Source organism: Passer domesticus, chromosome 4, assembly GCF_036417665.1.
Source record: "Passer domesticus isolate bPasDom1 chromosome 4, bPasDom1.hap1, whole genome shotgun sequence".
Lineage (NCBI taxonomy): Eukaryota > Metazoa > Chordata > Aves > Passeriformes > Passeridae > Passer > Passer domesticus.
The window spans coordinates 54958370-54979159 of record NC_087477.1 but is presented as its reverse complement, the minus strand read 5'-3'; the positions used below and the strand labels follow the sequence as shown (position 1 = coordinate 54979159).

The window sequence follows — 20790 nt, the reverse complement described above, 5'->3', positions numbered from 1 at the left end:
TAAAGAAATACAGTGAGCACACATGAGCAAAAGCCCATTGACCTATTGAAGAAGTTGGAGCAAAATACAAAAATGAAACAGACACATGGAATGTAGTTAAGTGTCCAAGCCAAATTTATTTAAAATAAAGACACCCTAGTTTCCTGTGTGTGGTTTCTTAATTGATTCAAATAAACTATGCTATCCTTAAGAAAATAGAAATATGGAAGAAACTCTCCTTAACGTGCTGAAATTGCCTCAATTCTCCTTTTCAGGGAAGTGAGATCTGAGTTCTGGGGGCTTGTTCTGGTGACATAGCTTAAGCAGAAAAGGTGTCTGCTTAAATTCCAAATTTATTTTGGAAGGTGACACCGCTTGCAAATTGTGGCATGCTGGTCATTTTTTTGTATTTGTTATTAACTGTACACATCCTTGTAAGTGCTAATTCTTAATAAGCATCTTCTCCAGTTGGAGGAACAAACCAGCAAACACTGGATTAATTAACAAAAGGAAAAAATAGAGGAAAAGAAGAAAAAGGAAGCATCTTTCAATTAAACAGAATGTGGTGGAATAGACTGACAAGTTTGTTCTAAAAGAAAAAAGAGCTCCCATTACAACAGCTAAATGGGAGGAAATTGAAGTAAGAGGCTTTGTCTTTCAGAAACTGATGCTAAAAATGAAATAAAATAAGCATGTAAAGTAGGAAACAAGGATAATATTTAACTATGGATTTTACATATTTCTTTCTAATTATCGCTCTTCACATCCTGCTATGTATTTGTTCTCTGTCATGATACCTGACTAAAGTTTCTCCTTATTTCTGTTAGCAGACTTGGTAGATAAAAGAAAGAAAGTAGATTTTTTAAACATTAGGTATACTGTCTCATACCTATTGTAGGGGATTCTTGTATTTAACAAATTTGTATAGATTAAACTTGAGTGCAACTCTGCTTCATTAGGTACTGGCCATCCTTCAAAAATTTAATCAGAACCCTTAAGTCAGAATATGAGATCTGAAGTGAAAAAGACTAAAATAGATAGGTAGATAGATTTTTGTGTAATGAAAGTATAAATGAAAATAGAACTTGATTCAGTGATACTGCAGATAAGATAGAACTGGCCCTAGAACATATATTTGACATCTTTACTCACCTTGCTTGAATATGATGTATCATATCCTGTATGCCTGAAAGAAGGAGACTGTTCAAAAGTTGCCATTTGAACTAACCCAACATTTGCAAAATATTTATCCATCAATTAGAGGCAGCTATTGCAAAAATGGTAATAAATGCTATTCAGTTTTACAAATAAAGAGACTTTGAGGAGCATGGTTCATGTGTTATGTGATTCTTGAGGAAACAGGGTGTGTAGTGAAGAGTTGAAAAATACCTAATTTTTCTGATAACAGCTGTATTGTTTTTGTAAACTAATTTCATGGTGTTTGTGCTTTTCTCTTTGCTTATGTCATAGGGGTGAGGTCAGGGAACAGAAGGATTGTGTTCCCTTGTTACTGGAGATCTTGTTTTTGCTGCCTTCAGCAGTCAATCTCATTATCCTGTTTCAAACAATGTTCCTATGAAAGTACTCCTAGACCCTTTTTGCATTCACTTTTTTTCAGTCAATGGTATCCTATAGCACTCTTTCTGAACAAAAGATCCATTTCCAGAAGTTTAGCAAGGGCTTTAATAATGCATGCAACAGAATCCTACCTCTTCTGCCTCTGTGGCAGGGGAAATACATCCAAGGATGCCTTGCTTTTTACTGATCTTTTTTGGTTTTTCAATTACTGCCACTCTTCTCTCCTGCTTGATGGCTTGTCACTTCACTTTTCACAAGGGATTTTCTTTCTGTTTCTCTGTGTTCATTTAACTTTTTTCTTTGCATTGTTCTGGGTTGCACACTTTGTAGTACTCTATCCTTTCAAGACTCTTTCCTTGTTGGCATAAGTTATAGTAATTTGTGCCTGTAGGTTTGCAAAAAAAATTTGAAAAAATTTACCAAGATCCATCAATTTATCCCATATCCAAAACAGGTATTGTGATACACAAAATGTTCTGGTCTGTATTTTCCTGGTAGGAAATTCCAGAACTCAGTAGTCAATTTTGGAAATTCATAAAATGTTGTTTATAAATTAGTTCTGTTTATAAATATAGTGTTTGCTACTTAATCACTAAAGTTTTAATTCCTTCATTTCAATGTTTTCGTACCCCTGCAGTAAAGCTTGCTGATTCCTTTGTCTTAGTCATCTGCTTTTTCTGAAATAAAGATATTCTGAAATTGAGTTGGAAAATTTCCTTGTAAAATTTATCACATACACTTTATGTTTCACATTCCAATCCCTGTGGAGCTCTGTGTACATGCCATTACATTATCAAGTTTTACCAGACTTCTGGTAGGTAAAATTGCTCCTTTGAAAGGACTGCCACAATTGTGTCTGTATGCCAAGGTGTTTGGTTCTGAACATACGTATTCTAGGTTGGGCAAGTTTCTCAGATCAGGGTTTATTCCTTTTCCAGTCCACTTGGAGGATAACAAATGCTACATGAGTCACTACAGTATTTTCACATGCAGTTTTTTAAAAGCTGAAGGTCCAGTAGAGACCTAGATGGTGTCATAGTTAATGCTTTGTTCTATTGCTAAACACCATGAGACCTTTTTCTAATGGTTTGGGAACATTAATTGGTATTACTATAGATAAAAATACCTAAATAAAACAGATACTTGCAGAGAAAGATAAGTATAATCCAGCTGTTACTCTGAAGACTTTACAAAAATAAATATGCTTATTTCTGTCTGTTTGAAATCTTGTATTTGAGGTTTTCTCAGAAGTAATGTTTAAAGCTCTTCATGTTGAGATAGTTGTGAAAGGGGTATTTTACAAGACCTGAAGGTATTCTTTGAACAGACTTGAAAAGAAAGGGTACTTGATAAATTACTCTTGAGTAGTAGTTTGTTGTTTGTTGCTGCTGAAGGGGAATGTTTCACCCCCACCAGGTGTTTCTACCCCTCCCTTGTGCCAGCAGGAGTAAGAACTGATCAGGTTGGAAACTAATGTGAAAAAAAAGATTGATCCAGCTGACTACATAACCACAGAGATACTAATTAGAACCTGACACGAAAGGATGTGCCTGGAGGTGGTGAAAAGGGTGGAACTTCCCCTTTTTATTTTGGCCAGGTTGGCTAAATATGGCGTTCTTAGTACTGTGCTCTCAAGTAGAATTGTTACCCTTACTTTGTGGGAAAAAATATTTCCTTTTTCCATTTCTGTGTGATAGTTTAAGTCACAGAAGGAACATGAAGGTATGAGTATGAACAATAAAGTATCATTGAAACTGATATTTCAGTAAAGAACTGCATTTTAATACTGTTTGTAATGTTCCTTATGATGAAGGCTATTGTTATGTATGTGAAAACAGGCTGAACACTAAAGATGAACAAAATGGTTTGGTTTTTAGCTCCAAGAGATCTTCAGGAAAAAAAATGAGAAGAGAGAAAAAAGAGGAGATGAAGAAAAACGTGCAATGCTGGTAAGTAAAATCAGAAAAGTTGCATCTGGTATTTCCTTTGGGTTTTTTTTTTAATGTAGTACAAAATTGTGTGTGTATATATTTCACTGATCAGTTTTTTTAAATACTAAATCCATATTTTTAAAAGAATAGGCGTAACTTTATATGTAGAAAAAAAGCAATATTTAGCCTAAACTGCAGTTACTGGAAAAAAAGAGTAAGTGATTTATATGAAGAAAAAATAGTGTTTAAATACTGTAGTAGATGTTATGACAGTAGAATTGCTTCCATGTGGAGTTTAGAAATGTAGGGAAAAGTGAATAGTAATGAGCCAGTGTTACTGTCTATAACTGAGAGATCTCAGTGGGAAGACCAAGTTACACACTTGCTTTCAGAACTAACTAAGCTGTTCATGTAGACCTTCTGATCCTGGTGCTTGTTATCCACATAGTAGTTTTGAAATAGATTATGAAATGTTACAACTAAACTTTGATTTTATATTAAAATTTAAATTCTTACTAAATAATTCTTATGACCAATGCAAAATACATTAACCTAAATGGATTTTTGTGGAATATTGGGTACTCGCATAATGTCAAATTTGCATTTCGTGCAAACAAATATAAAGGTAAGTCAGAAATAAATGAGTCTGTGGTGGTTTGTCTGAGGGATGGCAGTGGTAACAGGTATTCTTTTACTGTTGGAAAAGTAAATATCAGGGACACATCTCTGCCAAGCAGAGAGTAGAAAAAAAACCCCAAAAAACAAAAAACCTATGTTCATTTGGAATTTGCATATTTATGGAAAAAATGCCTTATTATAAGAAACGTTTTGACATATCAGCAGAGCTTCTCAGTGTCCGTTATACTTTTGCCAACATCAATGCTGAGTGTCAGTTCTTTGTCCCTGAAACCACAGGAAGTATGATTTTCAAGAATTATTACTTCTTAAACCTTCCCTGAGAAAAAAAAGAAGAATTTTTTCTTCCCACCCAGACAGACCTATTCTGCTCAGCTTTTCAAAACTGTAGGTCAGTTGTTGAATCTCTCAGAGACTGTTTATTTTGAACAAAGGAAACTTATACCTAAAGGATGAGCTTTTGGAGAACGTAAAGATGGCAAAATGGCACGTAAGTCCTGAGGGTAATCTCTAAAGACCTGTACTTCTCTTTTGAAACTGTGAAGAGTAAGACTGAAAATGAATCATTTTTTTCTTCACTGTCATTTTGAAAACAAATAAAAGCAATAATAATATATATAAAGTAAAGTTTGCTTGTCTTAACCTATTCTTTTTTTCCCCCTTCTTTTGTCTTCATTCTGACATGTGATACTTGGCTTGGCCCATATTTGCTGTATGTCAGCGTCTTCAACTTTATGGATATCATACTCCTACTAACAGTGTATGTACTCTAATTATTTTCAATTGATGCAGTCTTCACCAGTGAGATGAAATAATATGCTATAAGAAAATCTATTGTATTTATTTTTTTCATCAAGTAAATTATTTCTGCTAATCAGTAAAAATGTGAGGATTCTTGACCTGAATAAAAGATTATTGCATGCATGCTGAACATGCAAGCCTATCAGGAGGAAAGGTTGCTCTCTATTTATATGAAACAGAGGAGACAATATTTTAAGGGAAAGTAGAAAATGCATTTCAATAAACTGTAGACATATTTTTAATTAATGTGTGAAATTAAGTCATCCTGCATGAGTCATTTGATCCATCTATTTGTTTCCTTGTGTATAGTGTGAATAATTAGTCAATTGAATCCTTCACCTCTTTGTTGCCTCCATAAAGAAACCTGAAGAGAACTTTCCTATTTTTATGCTTCACCTACAGAACAAATACATAAGAACTTTCAATGCTGAACTAGGAAAGGATTTTACAGAAAATATTCCCTGTATTACTTATGTGACAGTAAACTTCTTTACAATAATTTTTGAGGGCTGAAAAGGAAGCAGAAAAAGATCATCTGATGTTTTTAATGTCTTCATCATGACCTGATTAATTTCTGGATCATGGCAGAAGTAAAACAGTTTTTAAACAAGAGACTGATTTTATGTTTAAATAGAAGAATTCGTCTTGTTGTGGCATTATTGTGGTATTCCAAGTGAGGAGATCAGCTCCAGGAGAGTTAGATAACTAGTGAAATTCCAGTTTTAAAATTTGTTTAGTTATATAATTATTCAGAAATGCACAAATTTATTTATTGTGAACTCGGCACCTACCATTGGAGCAATATGCAGGAAGGAAGTCTGTTGAATTAAAATGTGCAGTTGACATGATGTGCATACTGCAATGATGAGAAAAAAAGTAGAATATGCAAGGCCTTATGATTCAATAGATTTCAGATCAGGCTTTACTGTAGCAAAACTTGCTGGACAGTGATTGCCATATTCCCATGCTTCCTCCTGTTTCAAACTGAAACCATGCTAGTTAGGTATTCTCTTTATGTAATTTTCAGCTGCAGTAAAAACATCTCCTTCTGAACTGCAGCTATGTCCAAGCACTTTATCAAGATAAGGCCTGGGTGTGTGCCATATTTTTTGCCCTCCCACTATGTAAATGGAGATCTCCATACAAAGGATACCCAGGTGTATAGCAATTCAAGAAATCCCTCATCTCCAGAAACAGATATTTTGGGGTTCCATTTCTCCTACTTAAACAAGAAGTGTAGCAGTCTTTTGTTTCCCTTGATGTCCTCAGGAGCTGAAGATACCCAGGTTCCAAGGAGAGGCAACCCTAAAATGTCTGGGGTAGTCCAACATGCTGTCTCATGCATGAGGCCCTTCTCCTCACTTCATCTGACCAATCAGTTCTAATTTTTTTAAATGTGTTGAGGTCCATAGGCCATAAAAAGCATATGGTCATGTTTTAAATGGGTTCAATATTTCAGTATTTTCATTTGCTTAAGTTAAATCTTTCAAGTCATGTTCTGGTGCATACTGCATTTGTGTCTGAGACTGCTTTGGCATGTACTGCATGAGTGCTTTCACTGGCCAAATGCCAACCAGAACATGATAACTGTGATGTGATGCATGTAATGGAAATGAAATGTGCACAGCCAGAAGTACTAATTCAATTGACTAAAGTAACTCCAGTAAGAAAACAAATTCAATTAATCCTTAAAATAGGTAATTATAGAATTGTATGCATAAAAGAATGTGGTGTTCATTCTCATGACAAGGTAAGTTTGATCATCAGATGTGGATAGTTTTTCCTGATAAGTATGTTACAGATGAAGTTGAACTTACTAGGCTTGTTTTTTGCCTTTCTTTGTTGGTGCAATGATGTCATAAATAGTAGATTAAATTACTTTATATAACTAGTTATATGGTGATTTTTTTTTTATTTTACCAATGAAAAAATTAATTTCATAAGTATATTAATTAATATTTTCTGGAAAACAGAATTGATAGAAAAAAACCACTGGCAAAATGCTGAGTTTAAATGGCCATTTTGATACGTACTTTTAGTAAATATTTTCACTTCTGCTTTCTTGAATTTATTTTGTTTGGGAAGATGGAGTCCAGTGATACTTTTGGTGCAGCCAAGAGCATTAAGTAAATAGCTGTAATAGACCAGTCTTCCTTTCATTTACAAAGTCTCATGTAACTGGTTAAAATGTCACTGTTTAGAAGCAAGAGAACCAAGCTCTGCTTTTGAAGATCAGTTAGAAAATATTTTAAAGTTTATAAATGGTTGTTCCATTGTTTTTTGTTTTTCAAACAACTGTGCTTCTTGAAACTGCAGGTTCTTAAAACAGAAGGAGAGGACCTTGTCCCCAGAAGCTATTGGGATACTTTGAGACGTAGCACAAGCCAAGCACTCTTTTCAGACCTTGCGGAGGTATAAAACAGCCTCTCTGGTCTCTGCTCCATAAACAGACTGTTATTTTATTTATTCTGTTCTGATTGCTTTCTGACATTATGCACTTTGTTTCTTCTTTTCTTTTTAATTACTTTTTTGTTTTAAACCTCAAAGTTCTCAGATCAAAGGCATTTGGTTCTCTACAATGTGATAATTGAAGGTTGTCATTTCCGAGAAAAAAAGCAAAGTTACCTTTTAAAAGAGTTGGAAGATGGAGTCTTCTTCAGTCCTTCAGAAGTATTTTCTAACACTAATTGTCATGGCAGTTCACAGTTAGAGAAGTAATTCAGGAAACCTTTGTCATTTAGGTGTGGTCCAGTAAAATGACAAATTTACTGAGAGTTGTAGCCCTTTAAGCTTTTAATCTATGTCCTTAATGTGCTTTTTATTTATACTATCAGAATCAATCTTCACAAAAAGTATGATACAAAGATTCTTTTAATTACTGGAGAAAACTAGGAATGTTTTAAGGTAACCAAAACATTGGTCCATTTTTTTTAATATTACACAATCATTATGGAGGTATAGAAATACCATTGAGCTGTCAAATTAATTTCCATAATGCTTTAAATTCTAGTAATTCTTGTTTCATGTTCTGCTTCTAGATAATTGAGTAGGATATTTCTTTGTATTTATCATTTCAGAGGGTCAGAAGACTAGATCATTTATACATTTCTGTGCCCCACACAGTGAGAGCGATTGCTCTGCTGGTAGTGGCATTAAGAACATTCAGCAACTCTGAACTCTGGTCTCATGACCATGAAACTCTCCATGTTTCCTAAGCAGGATCATAATGACAAAAGAACAAGAAATCAAAACTGACTTCCAGAGTAAAACAGTCTTTTTCCTTGGTTTGGAAGCAATGTGTGCTTCATACTAAAAGTAATTAGTGTTTTGTCCCTGCTCTTCCTCTGCAGAAGCTATTGAATAACCTGAGGACTTCAATGGGCTTGTTTCTAATTTCCAGGCTTAATTAACTCCTAGTCCTTTTATATCACTCTGCTGTTCATTAATTTTCATAGGTATTTTTCTTCTTTAGTGTTAATCTTCAGACTTTTGGTTGTGTTTATAAATGCAGTCATAGCCCTCTGTTTAAATTTATTTGAATTTTAATTAAGGGCCAAACAAAATAAGGTTTTTTATTTTTCTTTTAAGGTAGAATCTACATTTCCTAGGCATCAAATAAGCCTTTTCTGTATTTCTCTCAGCTTATGTTCACTTGCTTTTCAACAAAACAAAATGTAGTGTTACAGAATTGAGTTTTATAATATTTATAGCAATATCCATAGTAATAACATATACATAGTAATCCTGCAATAAAGCCATAGACCCAGCCTATCTTCCTTTGCTTCTACATTGATGAGCTTCTGAATTGTTAATCCAGTTATTAATCCTAATTTATTCCACCAAATTTTAAAATCCAGAATATCAGTGCTCTTGTCTAGTCAGATAAGGCGACATAGAGGGGAGAGAAGAATTTCACTGATTATTCAAGAACCTTGGGGCATTGAGTTTTCTGAATGAAATGTCATCTTAATGTACAGTTAGCTGGCATGAATTCAGTCCCTAGTATAGATGGATTTAAGTTTGGTAATCTCTACGCACAGTTAATTTGGAGAGAGAAGGGTTTTTTAATATCCTATGTCTCAGTCTAATATCTGTAACTATGCTGTAATTGAAGCTTAATAGCAGCTATACTTAGTAGTGATTGAAATTCTCTGTAAAGTGTACAAAAAGCCTGTCTGCTCACTTGTAAATCATTTTATGAAGAAAAATCATGTTCTGCATTTTCTCCACTGACAATTTCCTACTTCTCACTGTAATTATCTTTATCTTCCTTGGTTTGGGCCAGCTGGCTTTCATCCATATTCTTATCTCTCCCAGGTACTCTTGCATCTGAATAATATTATAGCTATTTGTAGTGAGAAAGTGGCATAAAGCAAGGTGACACTGGGGTCTGTGTTGTTTCATTGGCTTTTGAGAACGCTATATGTAAGTGGAAAATGAGAGTAAATAAGGTTTGTTGCTATGGGAATCAAAAGGTCTCTTTGGAGAATAAAATTATTTATCACAACTAGTTTTCTCAAGGATCAGTGTATAATACTGTTTCTGTGCTTACTAATTTAGCAATTCCACTGTCCTCTTGAAATATTTCAGTTATCACTAAATTCAGTTTTGGGGTTTGTTCTTAAATTACTAAGTGAAATTGGAAATCAGTGGCTTAGTTATCACAGTTGGAAAAATCAAGAGTTTTCAGTAAGAAAGCTCTTATTAAATCAAATCAATATACATACTTAATTATTGGAATATTTTGGTAAAAGTGGAATCAAAGCTTATAAGCATTACCTACTTTTAGTCAACCCTTGTTAACCAAGAACTGAAACTAATTTTGCAGAATACAAAATGAATAGACTTTATGCCTTTCAGTCTAGAAAATAGAAAGAAAAACATATTGCCATTATGCAGCAAGTCAATCAAGTGACTGAAACACTTGTCTTCAGTTTGTCTCTTCACTGGCATTTGTATTTCAGCTACTGTAAAGGTAAAGAGAAATGAGAAGGATTTTATTCACATTTAAATGACTGCAAAATATATTTGATCAAAATTGAGGCTTGTATTTGTACATGGAAACAGGTGAGGCAATCTAATTTCACTGATCTAAAGTAAATATAATTTTATAATGAAAAATAAATAATAGCTTTAAATGATTAAAGTTTCTAGTTTTATCCTTTACCATGTAAAAGAGAATTTATTTAATACTATCAGTGCAGACGGAGCACAGGAATAGTGTTCAGTTGCCTGCAGTTCTTCAGAGAAGCATACTGGGTTGAGTTTCTGCAGTGAGGTTTTTGTTTGGGGTTTTTTCATTTAGTGAGGCCAACCAAGTGGGAATTGTGAAAAGACTTACAGATTGTAGTTTTTTTTAATGGTTCTTTAGATATGGGTAAATGCAACCTAAGTCTAAGGTTTTGAAATGTTTTTGCAAGATGAAAGGCTGTAATTTAACATTTGATATCTTTTCAGTGTACTTGAGGGAAATTGTTTGAATGTGCTCAGGGATTTAATTGCTTAAAAGACATAAGAAATCAGGGTATCTGCATTTCACTATATTGTGTCCTGTAGTGGAGGATAACAATATTAAAAGACAAATAGTGATTACTTTTCTGAAGTAGTTTGCTCACATGAAGAGCAGAGCTGTCTTAATTGAAGGGCATGAAATATCTCTACCTCTATATACACTATGTCATCTTATTTCTCCCTGGAGAAGAATATGAGAATAAAGACCAAGCTAGAGTACATGAAATGCAATCTTGAGAATCCTAAACTGATTATACTAAAGAACAGAAAAGTCCCTCTCATTTATTTAGATTGGATGTTGAAAGGGATTTGTGTTGTTACTGCCTTATGTTTTCGCTTGTTGTTGATATATAAATACTCTTAATGAATATTGCACTTTACGTTTTTTACAAATCAGTATGTAAATCTGAAAATAATATAGTGTATTTTAGAGAATGTAGAGGTGAAATGCTTTTTCATGGTACATGGTTTATCATGATGTTGAACTATTGCATATTGTTCAAAAATTTTTCCTGGCTTCTTCATTTAGAGTTTCTTAGTCTGTTAAAAATTTATAGCCCCTTCACTGAAGAAATAGAGTCAGACTTAAAGGACTCTTGAGTGTGGCTTGCAGTTTTATATGTGTAGATCTTTACAGAGCTGTATAAACAGTTTTCTGTACCTATGGTAGATCCCAGGTTTATAATGTATTGTTATGGTGATAAATTATCACTGTTACATCTCCCAAATATTTGCTAGGTTTCTGTACTCTGCCTTGTTTTGTACTGTAACACTAGAGTCTGCAGACAAACTTCCTAATGGGTGGTAGTTTGCCTAGGAAGAGCAGAGACTGCCCTCCTACTCTGTGCTTTTCATAAAGTCTTGTCTTTGTAAGATGAGAGCTTGGACAGGAGGTAATCCCTAAGCAGGCACAGTAAGGAGATTAAATACATTACTTTTTAAATTTCTAATGTTGGCAGAAGCATGTTAATACCAGGAGGACAGTATCATATTGGGCTACTGTGGCTTATTCAAGAGCCTTATATTACTGAATTATTGTTCAGCTCTTGTATCAAGAGCTTCTGTTTCAAAGAAGTAAAATCAATGCATATGTACAATAGTTAAGGGCAGTGAATATGTAGTAAAAAAGTGGAATATTATGCAATCGCTATCCACAGATCACAGTTACTAATGTTTGGATTCCTCTTTACAACTTTTGCTATTACAAGTGATCAAAATTAGTTGGCTTTCCCTTCTAATTCTGGCCTTCAAAACCTTAGTTATTTATTTAAGGAAAAAGTATGAATATATATTCAAAGATTCCAGTCCTGTGCAGAGAACACAACCCAGTACCTGAGGAACAGTCTTAAGAGAAGTAATCCAAATATTGCTTCATTATTTCAAAATATTTCCTAATTCTGGTGTTTTAAATGTGTTGGGGCAATAACATTTAAGACATAGCTATCTGCAGCTTACAGAAAAGAATCATGTAAACTACACCTAACTGATGTGATTTTGGAACACAATCCCATGCTTACTTTTGAAATATGGAATAAGAGTATATGAACTAATGTACTGTAATTTCTTTGTAGTTTCATAGTAGAAGGGAAGCAAGATTGTGTACAAAGGGAGTTACATTTTATGGTTTACCTTAGCTGATGAGATTTTTTTTTTTCCTCACAAGTTTCTGGTTTTATTTTTCATACCTTTTCTCCCTTCATTGCAGCTTCCATTACATCATTCTGTTAGTTTAACTACTTTCTACTAAATGCAATTAACAGCTACTGCTATTTTGTGTGAAGATTGCATGGCAAAATTAATGTAATGGATTGCAATATTAAAATCTTCTTAAAGACTATAAACATGAAATACAAACTCTTTTAATAGAAAAGTCTATTATGATGATAGGCATTCTCAGATTATACTTCTGTATCTGATCCAATCATGGCCTTTAATTTTTTTTTTATTCTAATGTTTAAGCGTGCTGATGATATTACAAGTTCACTGTCAGATACAACACTGCTTGTACACTTTTTTGGCAAGAAAGGAAAAGCAGAACTGAACTTCGAAGATTTTTATAGGTGAGTGTCTACTTCATTAATTCCTTGTAAAAAATATTTGTATAGTTATTCTAATTAATGTGTACTATATTACTATACACACAGCATAGGCAGGTATGTTTATATGGTTTGTGTTCCCTTTGTGTGTGTTATATACACAAAGAGCAAAATAAAACAATTAGTGGCCCAATAGTAAAAAGTCCTCTTCCAATGGTGCTGCAAATTTTAGTTTGGGGTGGAAATGTTATACCCCGGCCCTGTCCTGATTTAAGGACATGAACAGCAGAAATATAAAATATGACAATTTCTTCACATTTTTTTGTGCTTTAGATTTATGGATAACCTGCAAACTGAGGTTCTAGAGATAGAATTCCTTTCTTATTCTAATGGGATGAATACCATCAGTGAGGAAGACTTTGCCCACATTCTCTTGAGGTATACAAATGTGGAAAATACATCAAGTTACCTGGAAAACATGCGTGGCAGTATTCCTGAAGAAAAGGTAATTGCTTAGCAGTGCACCACAGCATGCAGTCCCAGTGTCATTAACATAAAAACATAGGTTTTTTGGACTGAATTACTTAGCACTAGGATTTTACTTTGATCATGAACTGCATGGTTTTTCAGATTACTTGCTGAATAAAATGTAGAAGAGTAAATAGTATAGAATTATCCATAGGATTTAGCTAGTAGTATCCTTGAAGTTTAGATAGAACATAACAGATAGATAGAACAGGTTAAATTGCAAAAACCTTAAGACATTAAAAATAAAAATTTTCTAGCAAAAAATTATCAAAAAACTCCTTCCTTCCTTCCTTCCTTCCTTCCTTCCTTCCTTCCTTCCTTCCTTCCTTCCTTCCTTCCTTCCTTCCTTCCTTCCTTCCTTCCTTCCTTCCTTCCTTCCTTCCTTCCTTCCTTCCTTCCTTCCTTCCTTCCTTCCTTCCTTCCTTCCTTCCTTCCTTCCTTCCTTCCTTCCTTCCTTCCTTCCTTCCTTCCTTCCTTCCTTCCTTCCTTCCTTCCTTCCTTCCTTCCTTCCTTCCTTCCTTCCTTCCTTCCTTCCTTCCTTCCTTCCTTCCTTCCTTCCTTCCTTCCTTCCTTCCTTCCTTCCTTCCTTCCTTCCTTCCTTCCTTCCTTCCTTCCTTCCTTCCTTTTCGTTTAACAACAAATACATTGTCAGAAATGTATCTTGAGAGAAATGTAGTAGCAGCTATGCATCAGTGATAATCTATAGGATAATTTTAAAAGTAGCCCTTCAAACAAGAGATGTTTTGGATATACTTCTTCTATTTGTGTTTACAGAAGAAGATCAGATTAATCTCTCCTAGAAATCTACCTCTCTCAATAGCTATATTTTTTAATAGCATTGACAGCAGAGCTTGCAAAGAAAAGTAATAAATCAGTTTCAACAGTTTGTTTAGCTTTTGTTTTTATTTGAGGAATGACATTTTAATTTCAGTCTTCACAGTAAGTAGGATCAGTCAACTGACCTGATAGAAGCACACTCCAAAAATCTACAGTTTTCTGCTCAGATACCTGGATTATCTGATTCTTCCTGTGGTTGTACAGCAGTTAGGGCCACTGAGTGTTAAATATAGCTGGGAAAGCAGGGCTGTCTCTTTTGACCAGATTAGGTGTCAGGTGACGTGGTAAGATTGGGATCAGAGTTCCTGCTCAGTCACCCTTTCCAAGTTCCTGCTGTAGGAACTGAGGTGCTCAGACCAAACTGCTGTAAAAGGTCTGTACAACTTTCATATGCAGAGCCAAGACAGTGCAACAGAACTGCTATAACTGGATGGTTCTAGATGGAAATCTAAAATAAATAAAAAACCCAAGCAAACAAACAAACAAAAAAAAAACCAAAAAACAAACAAACCATAAAAAACCAAAAAAAACCCCACTCACTTCAGGTCTTGTTTAGAAACAATAATGTAAGTATCACTTGGAAACTAAAAAATAACAGTTGTAGTTATAGAGAAATACTTTGAATGTCAAAGGTGAAGTTAAGTAAATATACAGACACTTTCTTTTGAACACGAGATAGTAGTCTTTGAAGTTCATATCTAAGTCTTCCAATGTCATAGCAAGTATTCCACTGTAGTTTCCTCCTCTTGGTCTCTGGCAAGACCAACAGTTAAGGAAAACCTCCATGTAGAAAGCTTTCTCACTCAGTTACAAATTTATTTTTATGCTGTGGTTTGGCAATATCCCGACACTGGACAGGTGCCATATATTTGGATATTTGAGGTATGTCATATGCTAAACCTCTACCTGTCACTACATCCCTTGTGCTGGCCACAGGCTTTTAAGAATAGGACTTTGACTCTTACTGCCATGGAGGTGGTGTTCATGTGTTGTTCAAATGTTGTCACATTTTTTTGGCTCTTGTCATAACACTATAATTTGAAAATTACAAAATTTGCTCTTTATTTCATGACAGTGATATGCTGCAATACTAATACTAACCAGAGCATCCCATTCAGAAGAAAAATTAGTCAAGTCTGTAAAGTAATATTCCCGTACTCTCACAGTGGCGATGTTAACCTTTCATGGTGCTGTACAAAGAAGCCCCTAAAGCAGTATGATGATCTTTTGTCATATTTTAATCATGTTAAAATGTTCAGCTGGCCTGCTGCCTGCTCACAGGATGTCTTCCTCCTTTTACTAACTTGATGCCAAGCAGTGATTCATGTAAGCTGGCGTCCTGAATTACTATGGATATCAGCTCCTGAAGAAAATCTGTGCATTTTTAGCAGCGTTGGTACATTAATCTGAGTTTTCTTTGCTATAGTACAATAAAATCTGTCTATCTAAATTAAAAAGTTAGCTTACGTTTTTGTCATGGTTTAATCCCAGCCATTGACCAAGCCCCATGCAGCCATTTGCTCACTCCTCCACCAACAGGATCAGGGAAAGAATTCAAATGGTAAAAGCCAGAAAACTTGAGGCATGAGAAAGAGCAGTTTATTAGGAAAAGCAAACATCATCCACACAAACAAGATTTTTGCAGTAGCTTAACCTCTTACACTTATTTTTTGCATTCAGAACTTTTGCAGAAAAATTGGTGCACATTAAGGATTTGCGAACCTAAAAATATCAGCTCAAGACTTGGGTGGATGTTCTCTATGATTGCTGTTTTATTGTTGTACCTGAGGCTCCTGACTGAGAAATTTTCACTAATCTAGGAGTTTCACAAATGCATGGCAGTTATTCCACTCCCATAGAGTTTTCAGTCTAAACACACTGCAAGAGCTAGAACTTGGACACATAAACTAATAATGTCAAATGCAATGAAACAAAAAGACAGTATTGATAATATTAAATTCAGTTTTTAATATAAAAATTTAAATTAGGTGGTAGTTTTAGTTGTATATATGAGGGGTTCCTCCCAGTTGTGAAGGATCTGCTTGTTGAGAAAAGCAATTCATAATGGAGATGGGCCAAGCTCTCCAAAGAGTTTATAAATCTTAGCTAGTGGTTAGGTAGAATCACTTAAGCAAGGGTTTACATCTCAAGTGTATGGAGACCTATTAAATTCTTCTATTATAACAATATTATGCTGCTCTCCACATTTTCCACAGTCCTTGCTGTTTTATATGGGTTAGCATCCAACCTCTGCCATCTTCTGGCACAAACTTATATCTGCATGTTTCCTGTGTTCCACCATACTATAAAGACTATGTATATGTTTGAGCAGAGACATAGATCAATGTTTTAGTTTGAACATAAAGGCTCACCGGCCTTATTATTGCTTTCAATATATTTTCAGAGACAAGTACTTAAATAGAATCAAAGAATAAAAGCAAATGGAAAAATAGGCAGGAATTATAGTTAAAGGACTCCAGGGAGATCAAGGTTTGACACAGAATGCGATTCCATGTTCAGAATGGCTGAGACCAGAGGGAATTTGATATAGGCAATGGTCCTGGCTTAGTTCAAAGTCTCATCTTCAGGTCTCTCTCAGAATTGATTTAGAGATAGTTTATCAGATGTATAGATCTCTAACTAAGATGAGAAAAGAAGGAATTACAAGGAATGAAGATAAACTCTTTTAACAAGACCAATTTAGTGAAAGTTTCACAGAAGGTAATCTAAAGTCTGGTCAAAATGCACTTGATTTTTTAAAAGCTGGACAAACCCTGCAGTACTTGCAAACCCTCAGCTGAAGAGACTTGTGTGTCTATATCTGGATATATGAAAATTTCACCCTCAAGTACAAGTTTAAGGTAGATCATAATGTATATTTATGAATTAATTCAATGTATTTATATGAGCACATACACTCACATATATATAATAGTGGTTTTCAGGTTTTCAGTAGTAAATATACTCCAGTGTTCATCCAAACCTAGACTTTTTATTCTCAGTATTGACTATCATATTGTAATAATCCTGGAATTCGTAAAAATTGCCCTCAGCAATAGAACAGTATTTTCGACTGCTCTGGTGAGAATTTCTGCATTATTGCAGTCACAGATAGAAAAGACATATTATTGCATTCCTCAAGAAACCCTAGCTCTCTACTTTATTGACTTTTACTACAAATCCCTTTTTTTTAAATGGGTGTGGTATCTGCTCTTAAATGAAGTTGACATATATAATTGCAAGGTTTGTTTATTCAGTTATTATTACTACTGATAATTCCTACAGTGCATATTGTTCTCCTGGTTTTTAGGGTATCACATTTGAAGAATTTAGATCATTTTTTCAATTCTTGAACAATCTAGAGGACTTCACAATTGCAATGCAAATGTATAATTTTGCAAGTCGTTCCATAGGTCAAGGTAAGTATCAATATTCTTATAACAATCCATTGATATCCATATAGAATTGCTAACAAAAGTGCATTTTTTTTTTTAATTTCCTAGTTTGTAGTTTTAATGTTTCCAGTAAAAGGCTAAAAATGCTAGGACTCCAGCTTTGAGAAGAAAAGGCTTGGTCATATCACAAGAGATAGCAGGCATATAAGTCATATAAGTAGTGGACAAGCTGAATGCAGAATAGCTATCCATCAACTCCTACAATACAAGAGTTAAGAGGCACTTGATGACACCAGTGAGAGATCAGATTAAAGTAAACAATAGCATTTCTTTACACAGTGAGCATCTGAAACTTGGCCTTCTACAAAGGCTGTAGAAAACAGTGACAGAAGGTCCAAAGAGAGATCAGAGAGATTTTTAACAAATTACTAAGTGGGTACTTAAAGAACCAGGCATGTATGTACCTACAACAGTCCTTAATAAAGGAGTTGTGATGTCTGGGGAACACAAGGTGAGCAATATGCAAAGTGGTCAGACTTGTGTGCTATCTTCAAGTAGCCTCTTGATGGGTCTGACTCCCTAACACCAGTATGGTCCTACCTTATGTGGCATTACCAAGGAATTTATCATTTTCTCTGCGCTCTGTTTCTTGGGTGCTGTATTAAATAAGTAAATGCCATATATGTAACATAGGTTTAATTATAATATGATTTTCTAATTTTGTTATTGCCCACAGTACAGTTGGCACCAATTCAGCAGTTTCATTTATATCAGTTAAGAACTACTTGGTTTAGAACTGTGAAATTCAGTCCTAATTTTAACTTTTTCATATTTTTGAGTAGTTAAATGTGAAAACTCAAGTTAAAAGTTTACTTATATTTCATAATATGCTGTTCACAAAGTACCCTTAAATTCACTTTTTAAATTTTTTTTCTGGTGTTCTCCTTATGCAGATGAATTCAAGCGTGCTGTGTATGTAGCCACAGGTGTGAAGCTCTCACCTCATTTGGTGAACACAGTGTTCAAGATTTTCGATGTCGACCGAGATGACCAGCTGAGTTATAAAGAATTTATCGGCATTATGAAAGACAGACTCAATCGAGGGTTTAGGGTAAGAATTCTAATTGTTATAGTAATGTTAGTGGACTCTGCTACTTACCACTGCTTTAGCAGCTGTAGCACCTGTAGATTTCAAATCAGCAGTGCATATGTTTAAAGACATACATTTTATGACACATATTTTAAGACATACATTTATAGAAATACTGAAGCAATCTGTAAGATAAAATCCTTCTTAAATTCTTCTTTGGTGGTTTTTTGTTAGAAAGCAATATTTACAGGATGAGGTATACCTTTATAATGTGCTAACCAAATAGGAGATGAGAAATCCCCTGTATGCAGTCATTTTTTCTGTATTGTGTGATTAATAGATTAGCATTAAGAATTTTAATAATGGCAGTAATTATGTCTGTATTGCATGCTGAGAAAAGAGACTTTGTCTCTCTCAAGCTCAAGAAGTTTAGTTAAAGGTCAACTCTTCTAAAACATTATATAAAATACCAAGTGCTCATGACAGTTAGAAAGAGTTGCAGCAGAAGGTAGTTTTAATTTTCAAATTAAAATTAGTGAAGTGGTGCTGAACAATGCTGTGTTCTTGTTCAGAGCTGATTTTAATAATTAAACCCTGTATCTAATATTTAATTATAATAAGCTAGAGGACAGGAAATTACTTGCAGTCATTTTTTTTTTCTTCATATGACAGGTGTTAATATTTTTAACTAAATATAAAATGGTGTTCTAATTAACAACCTTATTACTTTATTGCTTAGACATAAATCTTAAACAGTATTATGGTTCCTAAAGTCACATTTCAAAATGTTATTTCTGTAATTTTAATTAATTTTAGTTAGCTTCCTAATCGTAATTTTAGAACTTTCTGTGAAGTGGTGTTGAGTCTAATAGTTTACTTGTTATTTCTGTACATTTTCAAACATAAAATGTGGATAACAACCCCTGTATTTGTAACAAACTTATTTCCTTGTTGGTCCTCAATTTCTTTTATTATGGTGTGGTAATGATGATTGTTTCACAATTGTTTCAAGCTGTTCAGCTATATGTTTGTTTACTAACTGTAAATGTGCAGTGTATGTTAATTTAACCAGCAAACAGTCTGCTTACTAAGTAATTCTTGTATTTATCACATGTTCCTATTTCACAAGATGCATGACAGAAATCACATATAATTTTAAGAATCTATATCATCCAGCACTATTCAGTCCTATGTATGTATCTTGCTTTTCCCTGAACCGCTATAAAATATTCCAGTGGACTGTAAAAGAACTATAAAGAATAGCCAATATTCAGAAGAATAACACAGTCTTTCATAAATTATCATTCTAATTTAAGTATTAGACATCTGCTGGACTGAGGACAATTGTGATTTGGTCCTGTAATTCAGTTAAATGCATTCTCTTCACTAATCAGTAATATTCCAAGACAATGACAATAGAAAACGGAAGAATTCCAATTTCCAGTAAGTTTTCATAAGTGTCACACAAACCAATTTTTTCCAAGAGTGGATAATAGTAAAAATCGTGCAAAAATTTGCCTTCATTAAAAAAAAATTCTGCAAAAGTTTTGCCTTAATAAACACCCTCCACTCACTGCAGCCTTGGTTTAGAATGAAAAGTAGAAAATGCCTAAGAACCTTTTTCCCAGAACGAACTGGTGGAAAATGTCATTAATTTCTTCCCAGTGTTTGTATGTTAAAAATTGCAGAGTATTTAATGTGTCTAAAACAAGTAAAACTTTGCCCTCTTGCTCCTACAATGTGGAGGGCTCAAATGTTGTCTTGTGCTAAATCAAAACTAACAAATTACTAACTTTTTCTTTATCAATAACTGTGTTTTGAATCCAAATGAAAATTTGGTCAGTTTCATTATAGAGATAAAATATCAGAACATCTTCAGCTTATTCAGTATTTTGTAGCAACATAGAAATCTGTACTTCTTTATGAAGTATAAATGCCTGATTTTAATTTTAAGTATTCTACAATTAATGTCTGCCAATTAACGTAGCATCTGATTATCTGTCAAAAACATCCAAAAACAACAGTTTCAGTCTGGCCTGAAACTCAGTTAGGCCTTCAAATCAGTTGTGATGTGAAGTACGATTTCACAATTAACATCTTGTACTTAGCAATTCTACCTTTTTAAAAGTTGTTTCACTAATTATGTTTGCCCACAATCTTGAGGTCACTACAGGATTTGGTTCTGGGACTATGTATTTTAGAAAAGGGCATTTTGTGGTTATTTTGTCAGACTAAAGTGAACCTGTTTAAGAGCAAAGAGTCGCACAAGTCCAATGAAAATGCAGTTCTGAAACATCAGTCAGTATGTAGCAGGTTTGTCCTATTTAAAAGCTTAGCCTTAAACTTAAAAACTTCAGGAGGGTCAGGTACTGCCTCTTATAGGAGCACAATAAATGTTCATTTTAATACAGATTTTAGATACGATTTTGGAAAAGTAAATGTCTTAAAGACTTCACCAAATGATATTT

General features: G+C 34.1%; 1 protein-coding gene across 5 annotated transcripts in view; it reads left to right on the top strand.

Annotated features, from left to right (window-relative positions):
• Positions 1-20790, top strand: part of MICU3 (mitochondrial calcium uptake family member 3) — a 52570-nt gene that overhangs the window by 23814 nt on the left and 7966 nt on the right. For 3 of the 5 annotated variants that reach the window (XR_010361273.1, XM_064418047.1, XM_064418048.1), the window contains exons 7-13: positions 3435-3506; positions 4846-4884; positions 7242-7337; positions 12396-12496; positions 12806-12977; positions 17148-17256; positions 18186-18343. Coding sequence is in view for 4 of the 5 variants with exons in the window: in XM_064418047.1 (XP_064274117.1) it covers positions 3435-3506; positions 4846-4884; positions 7242-7337; positions 12396-12496; positions 12806-12977; positions 17148-17256; positions 18186-18343 (747 nt within the window). In the remaining variant the exon portion in view is untranslated. The remainder of the gene's footprint in view (positions 1-3434; positions 3507-4845; positions 4885-7241; positions 7338-12395; positions 12497-12805; positions 12978-17147; positions 17257-18185; positions 18344-20790) is intronic. The other 2 variants (XM_064418049.1, XM_064418050.1) reach the window with 1 other exon arrangement.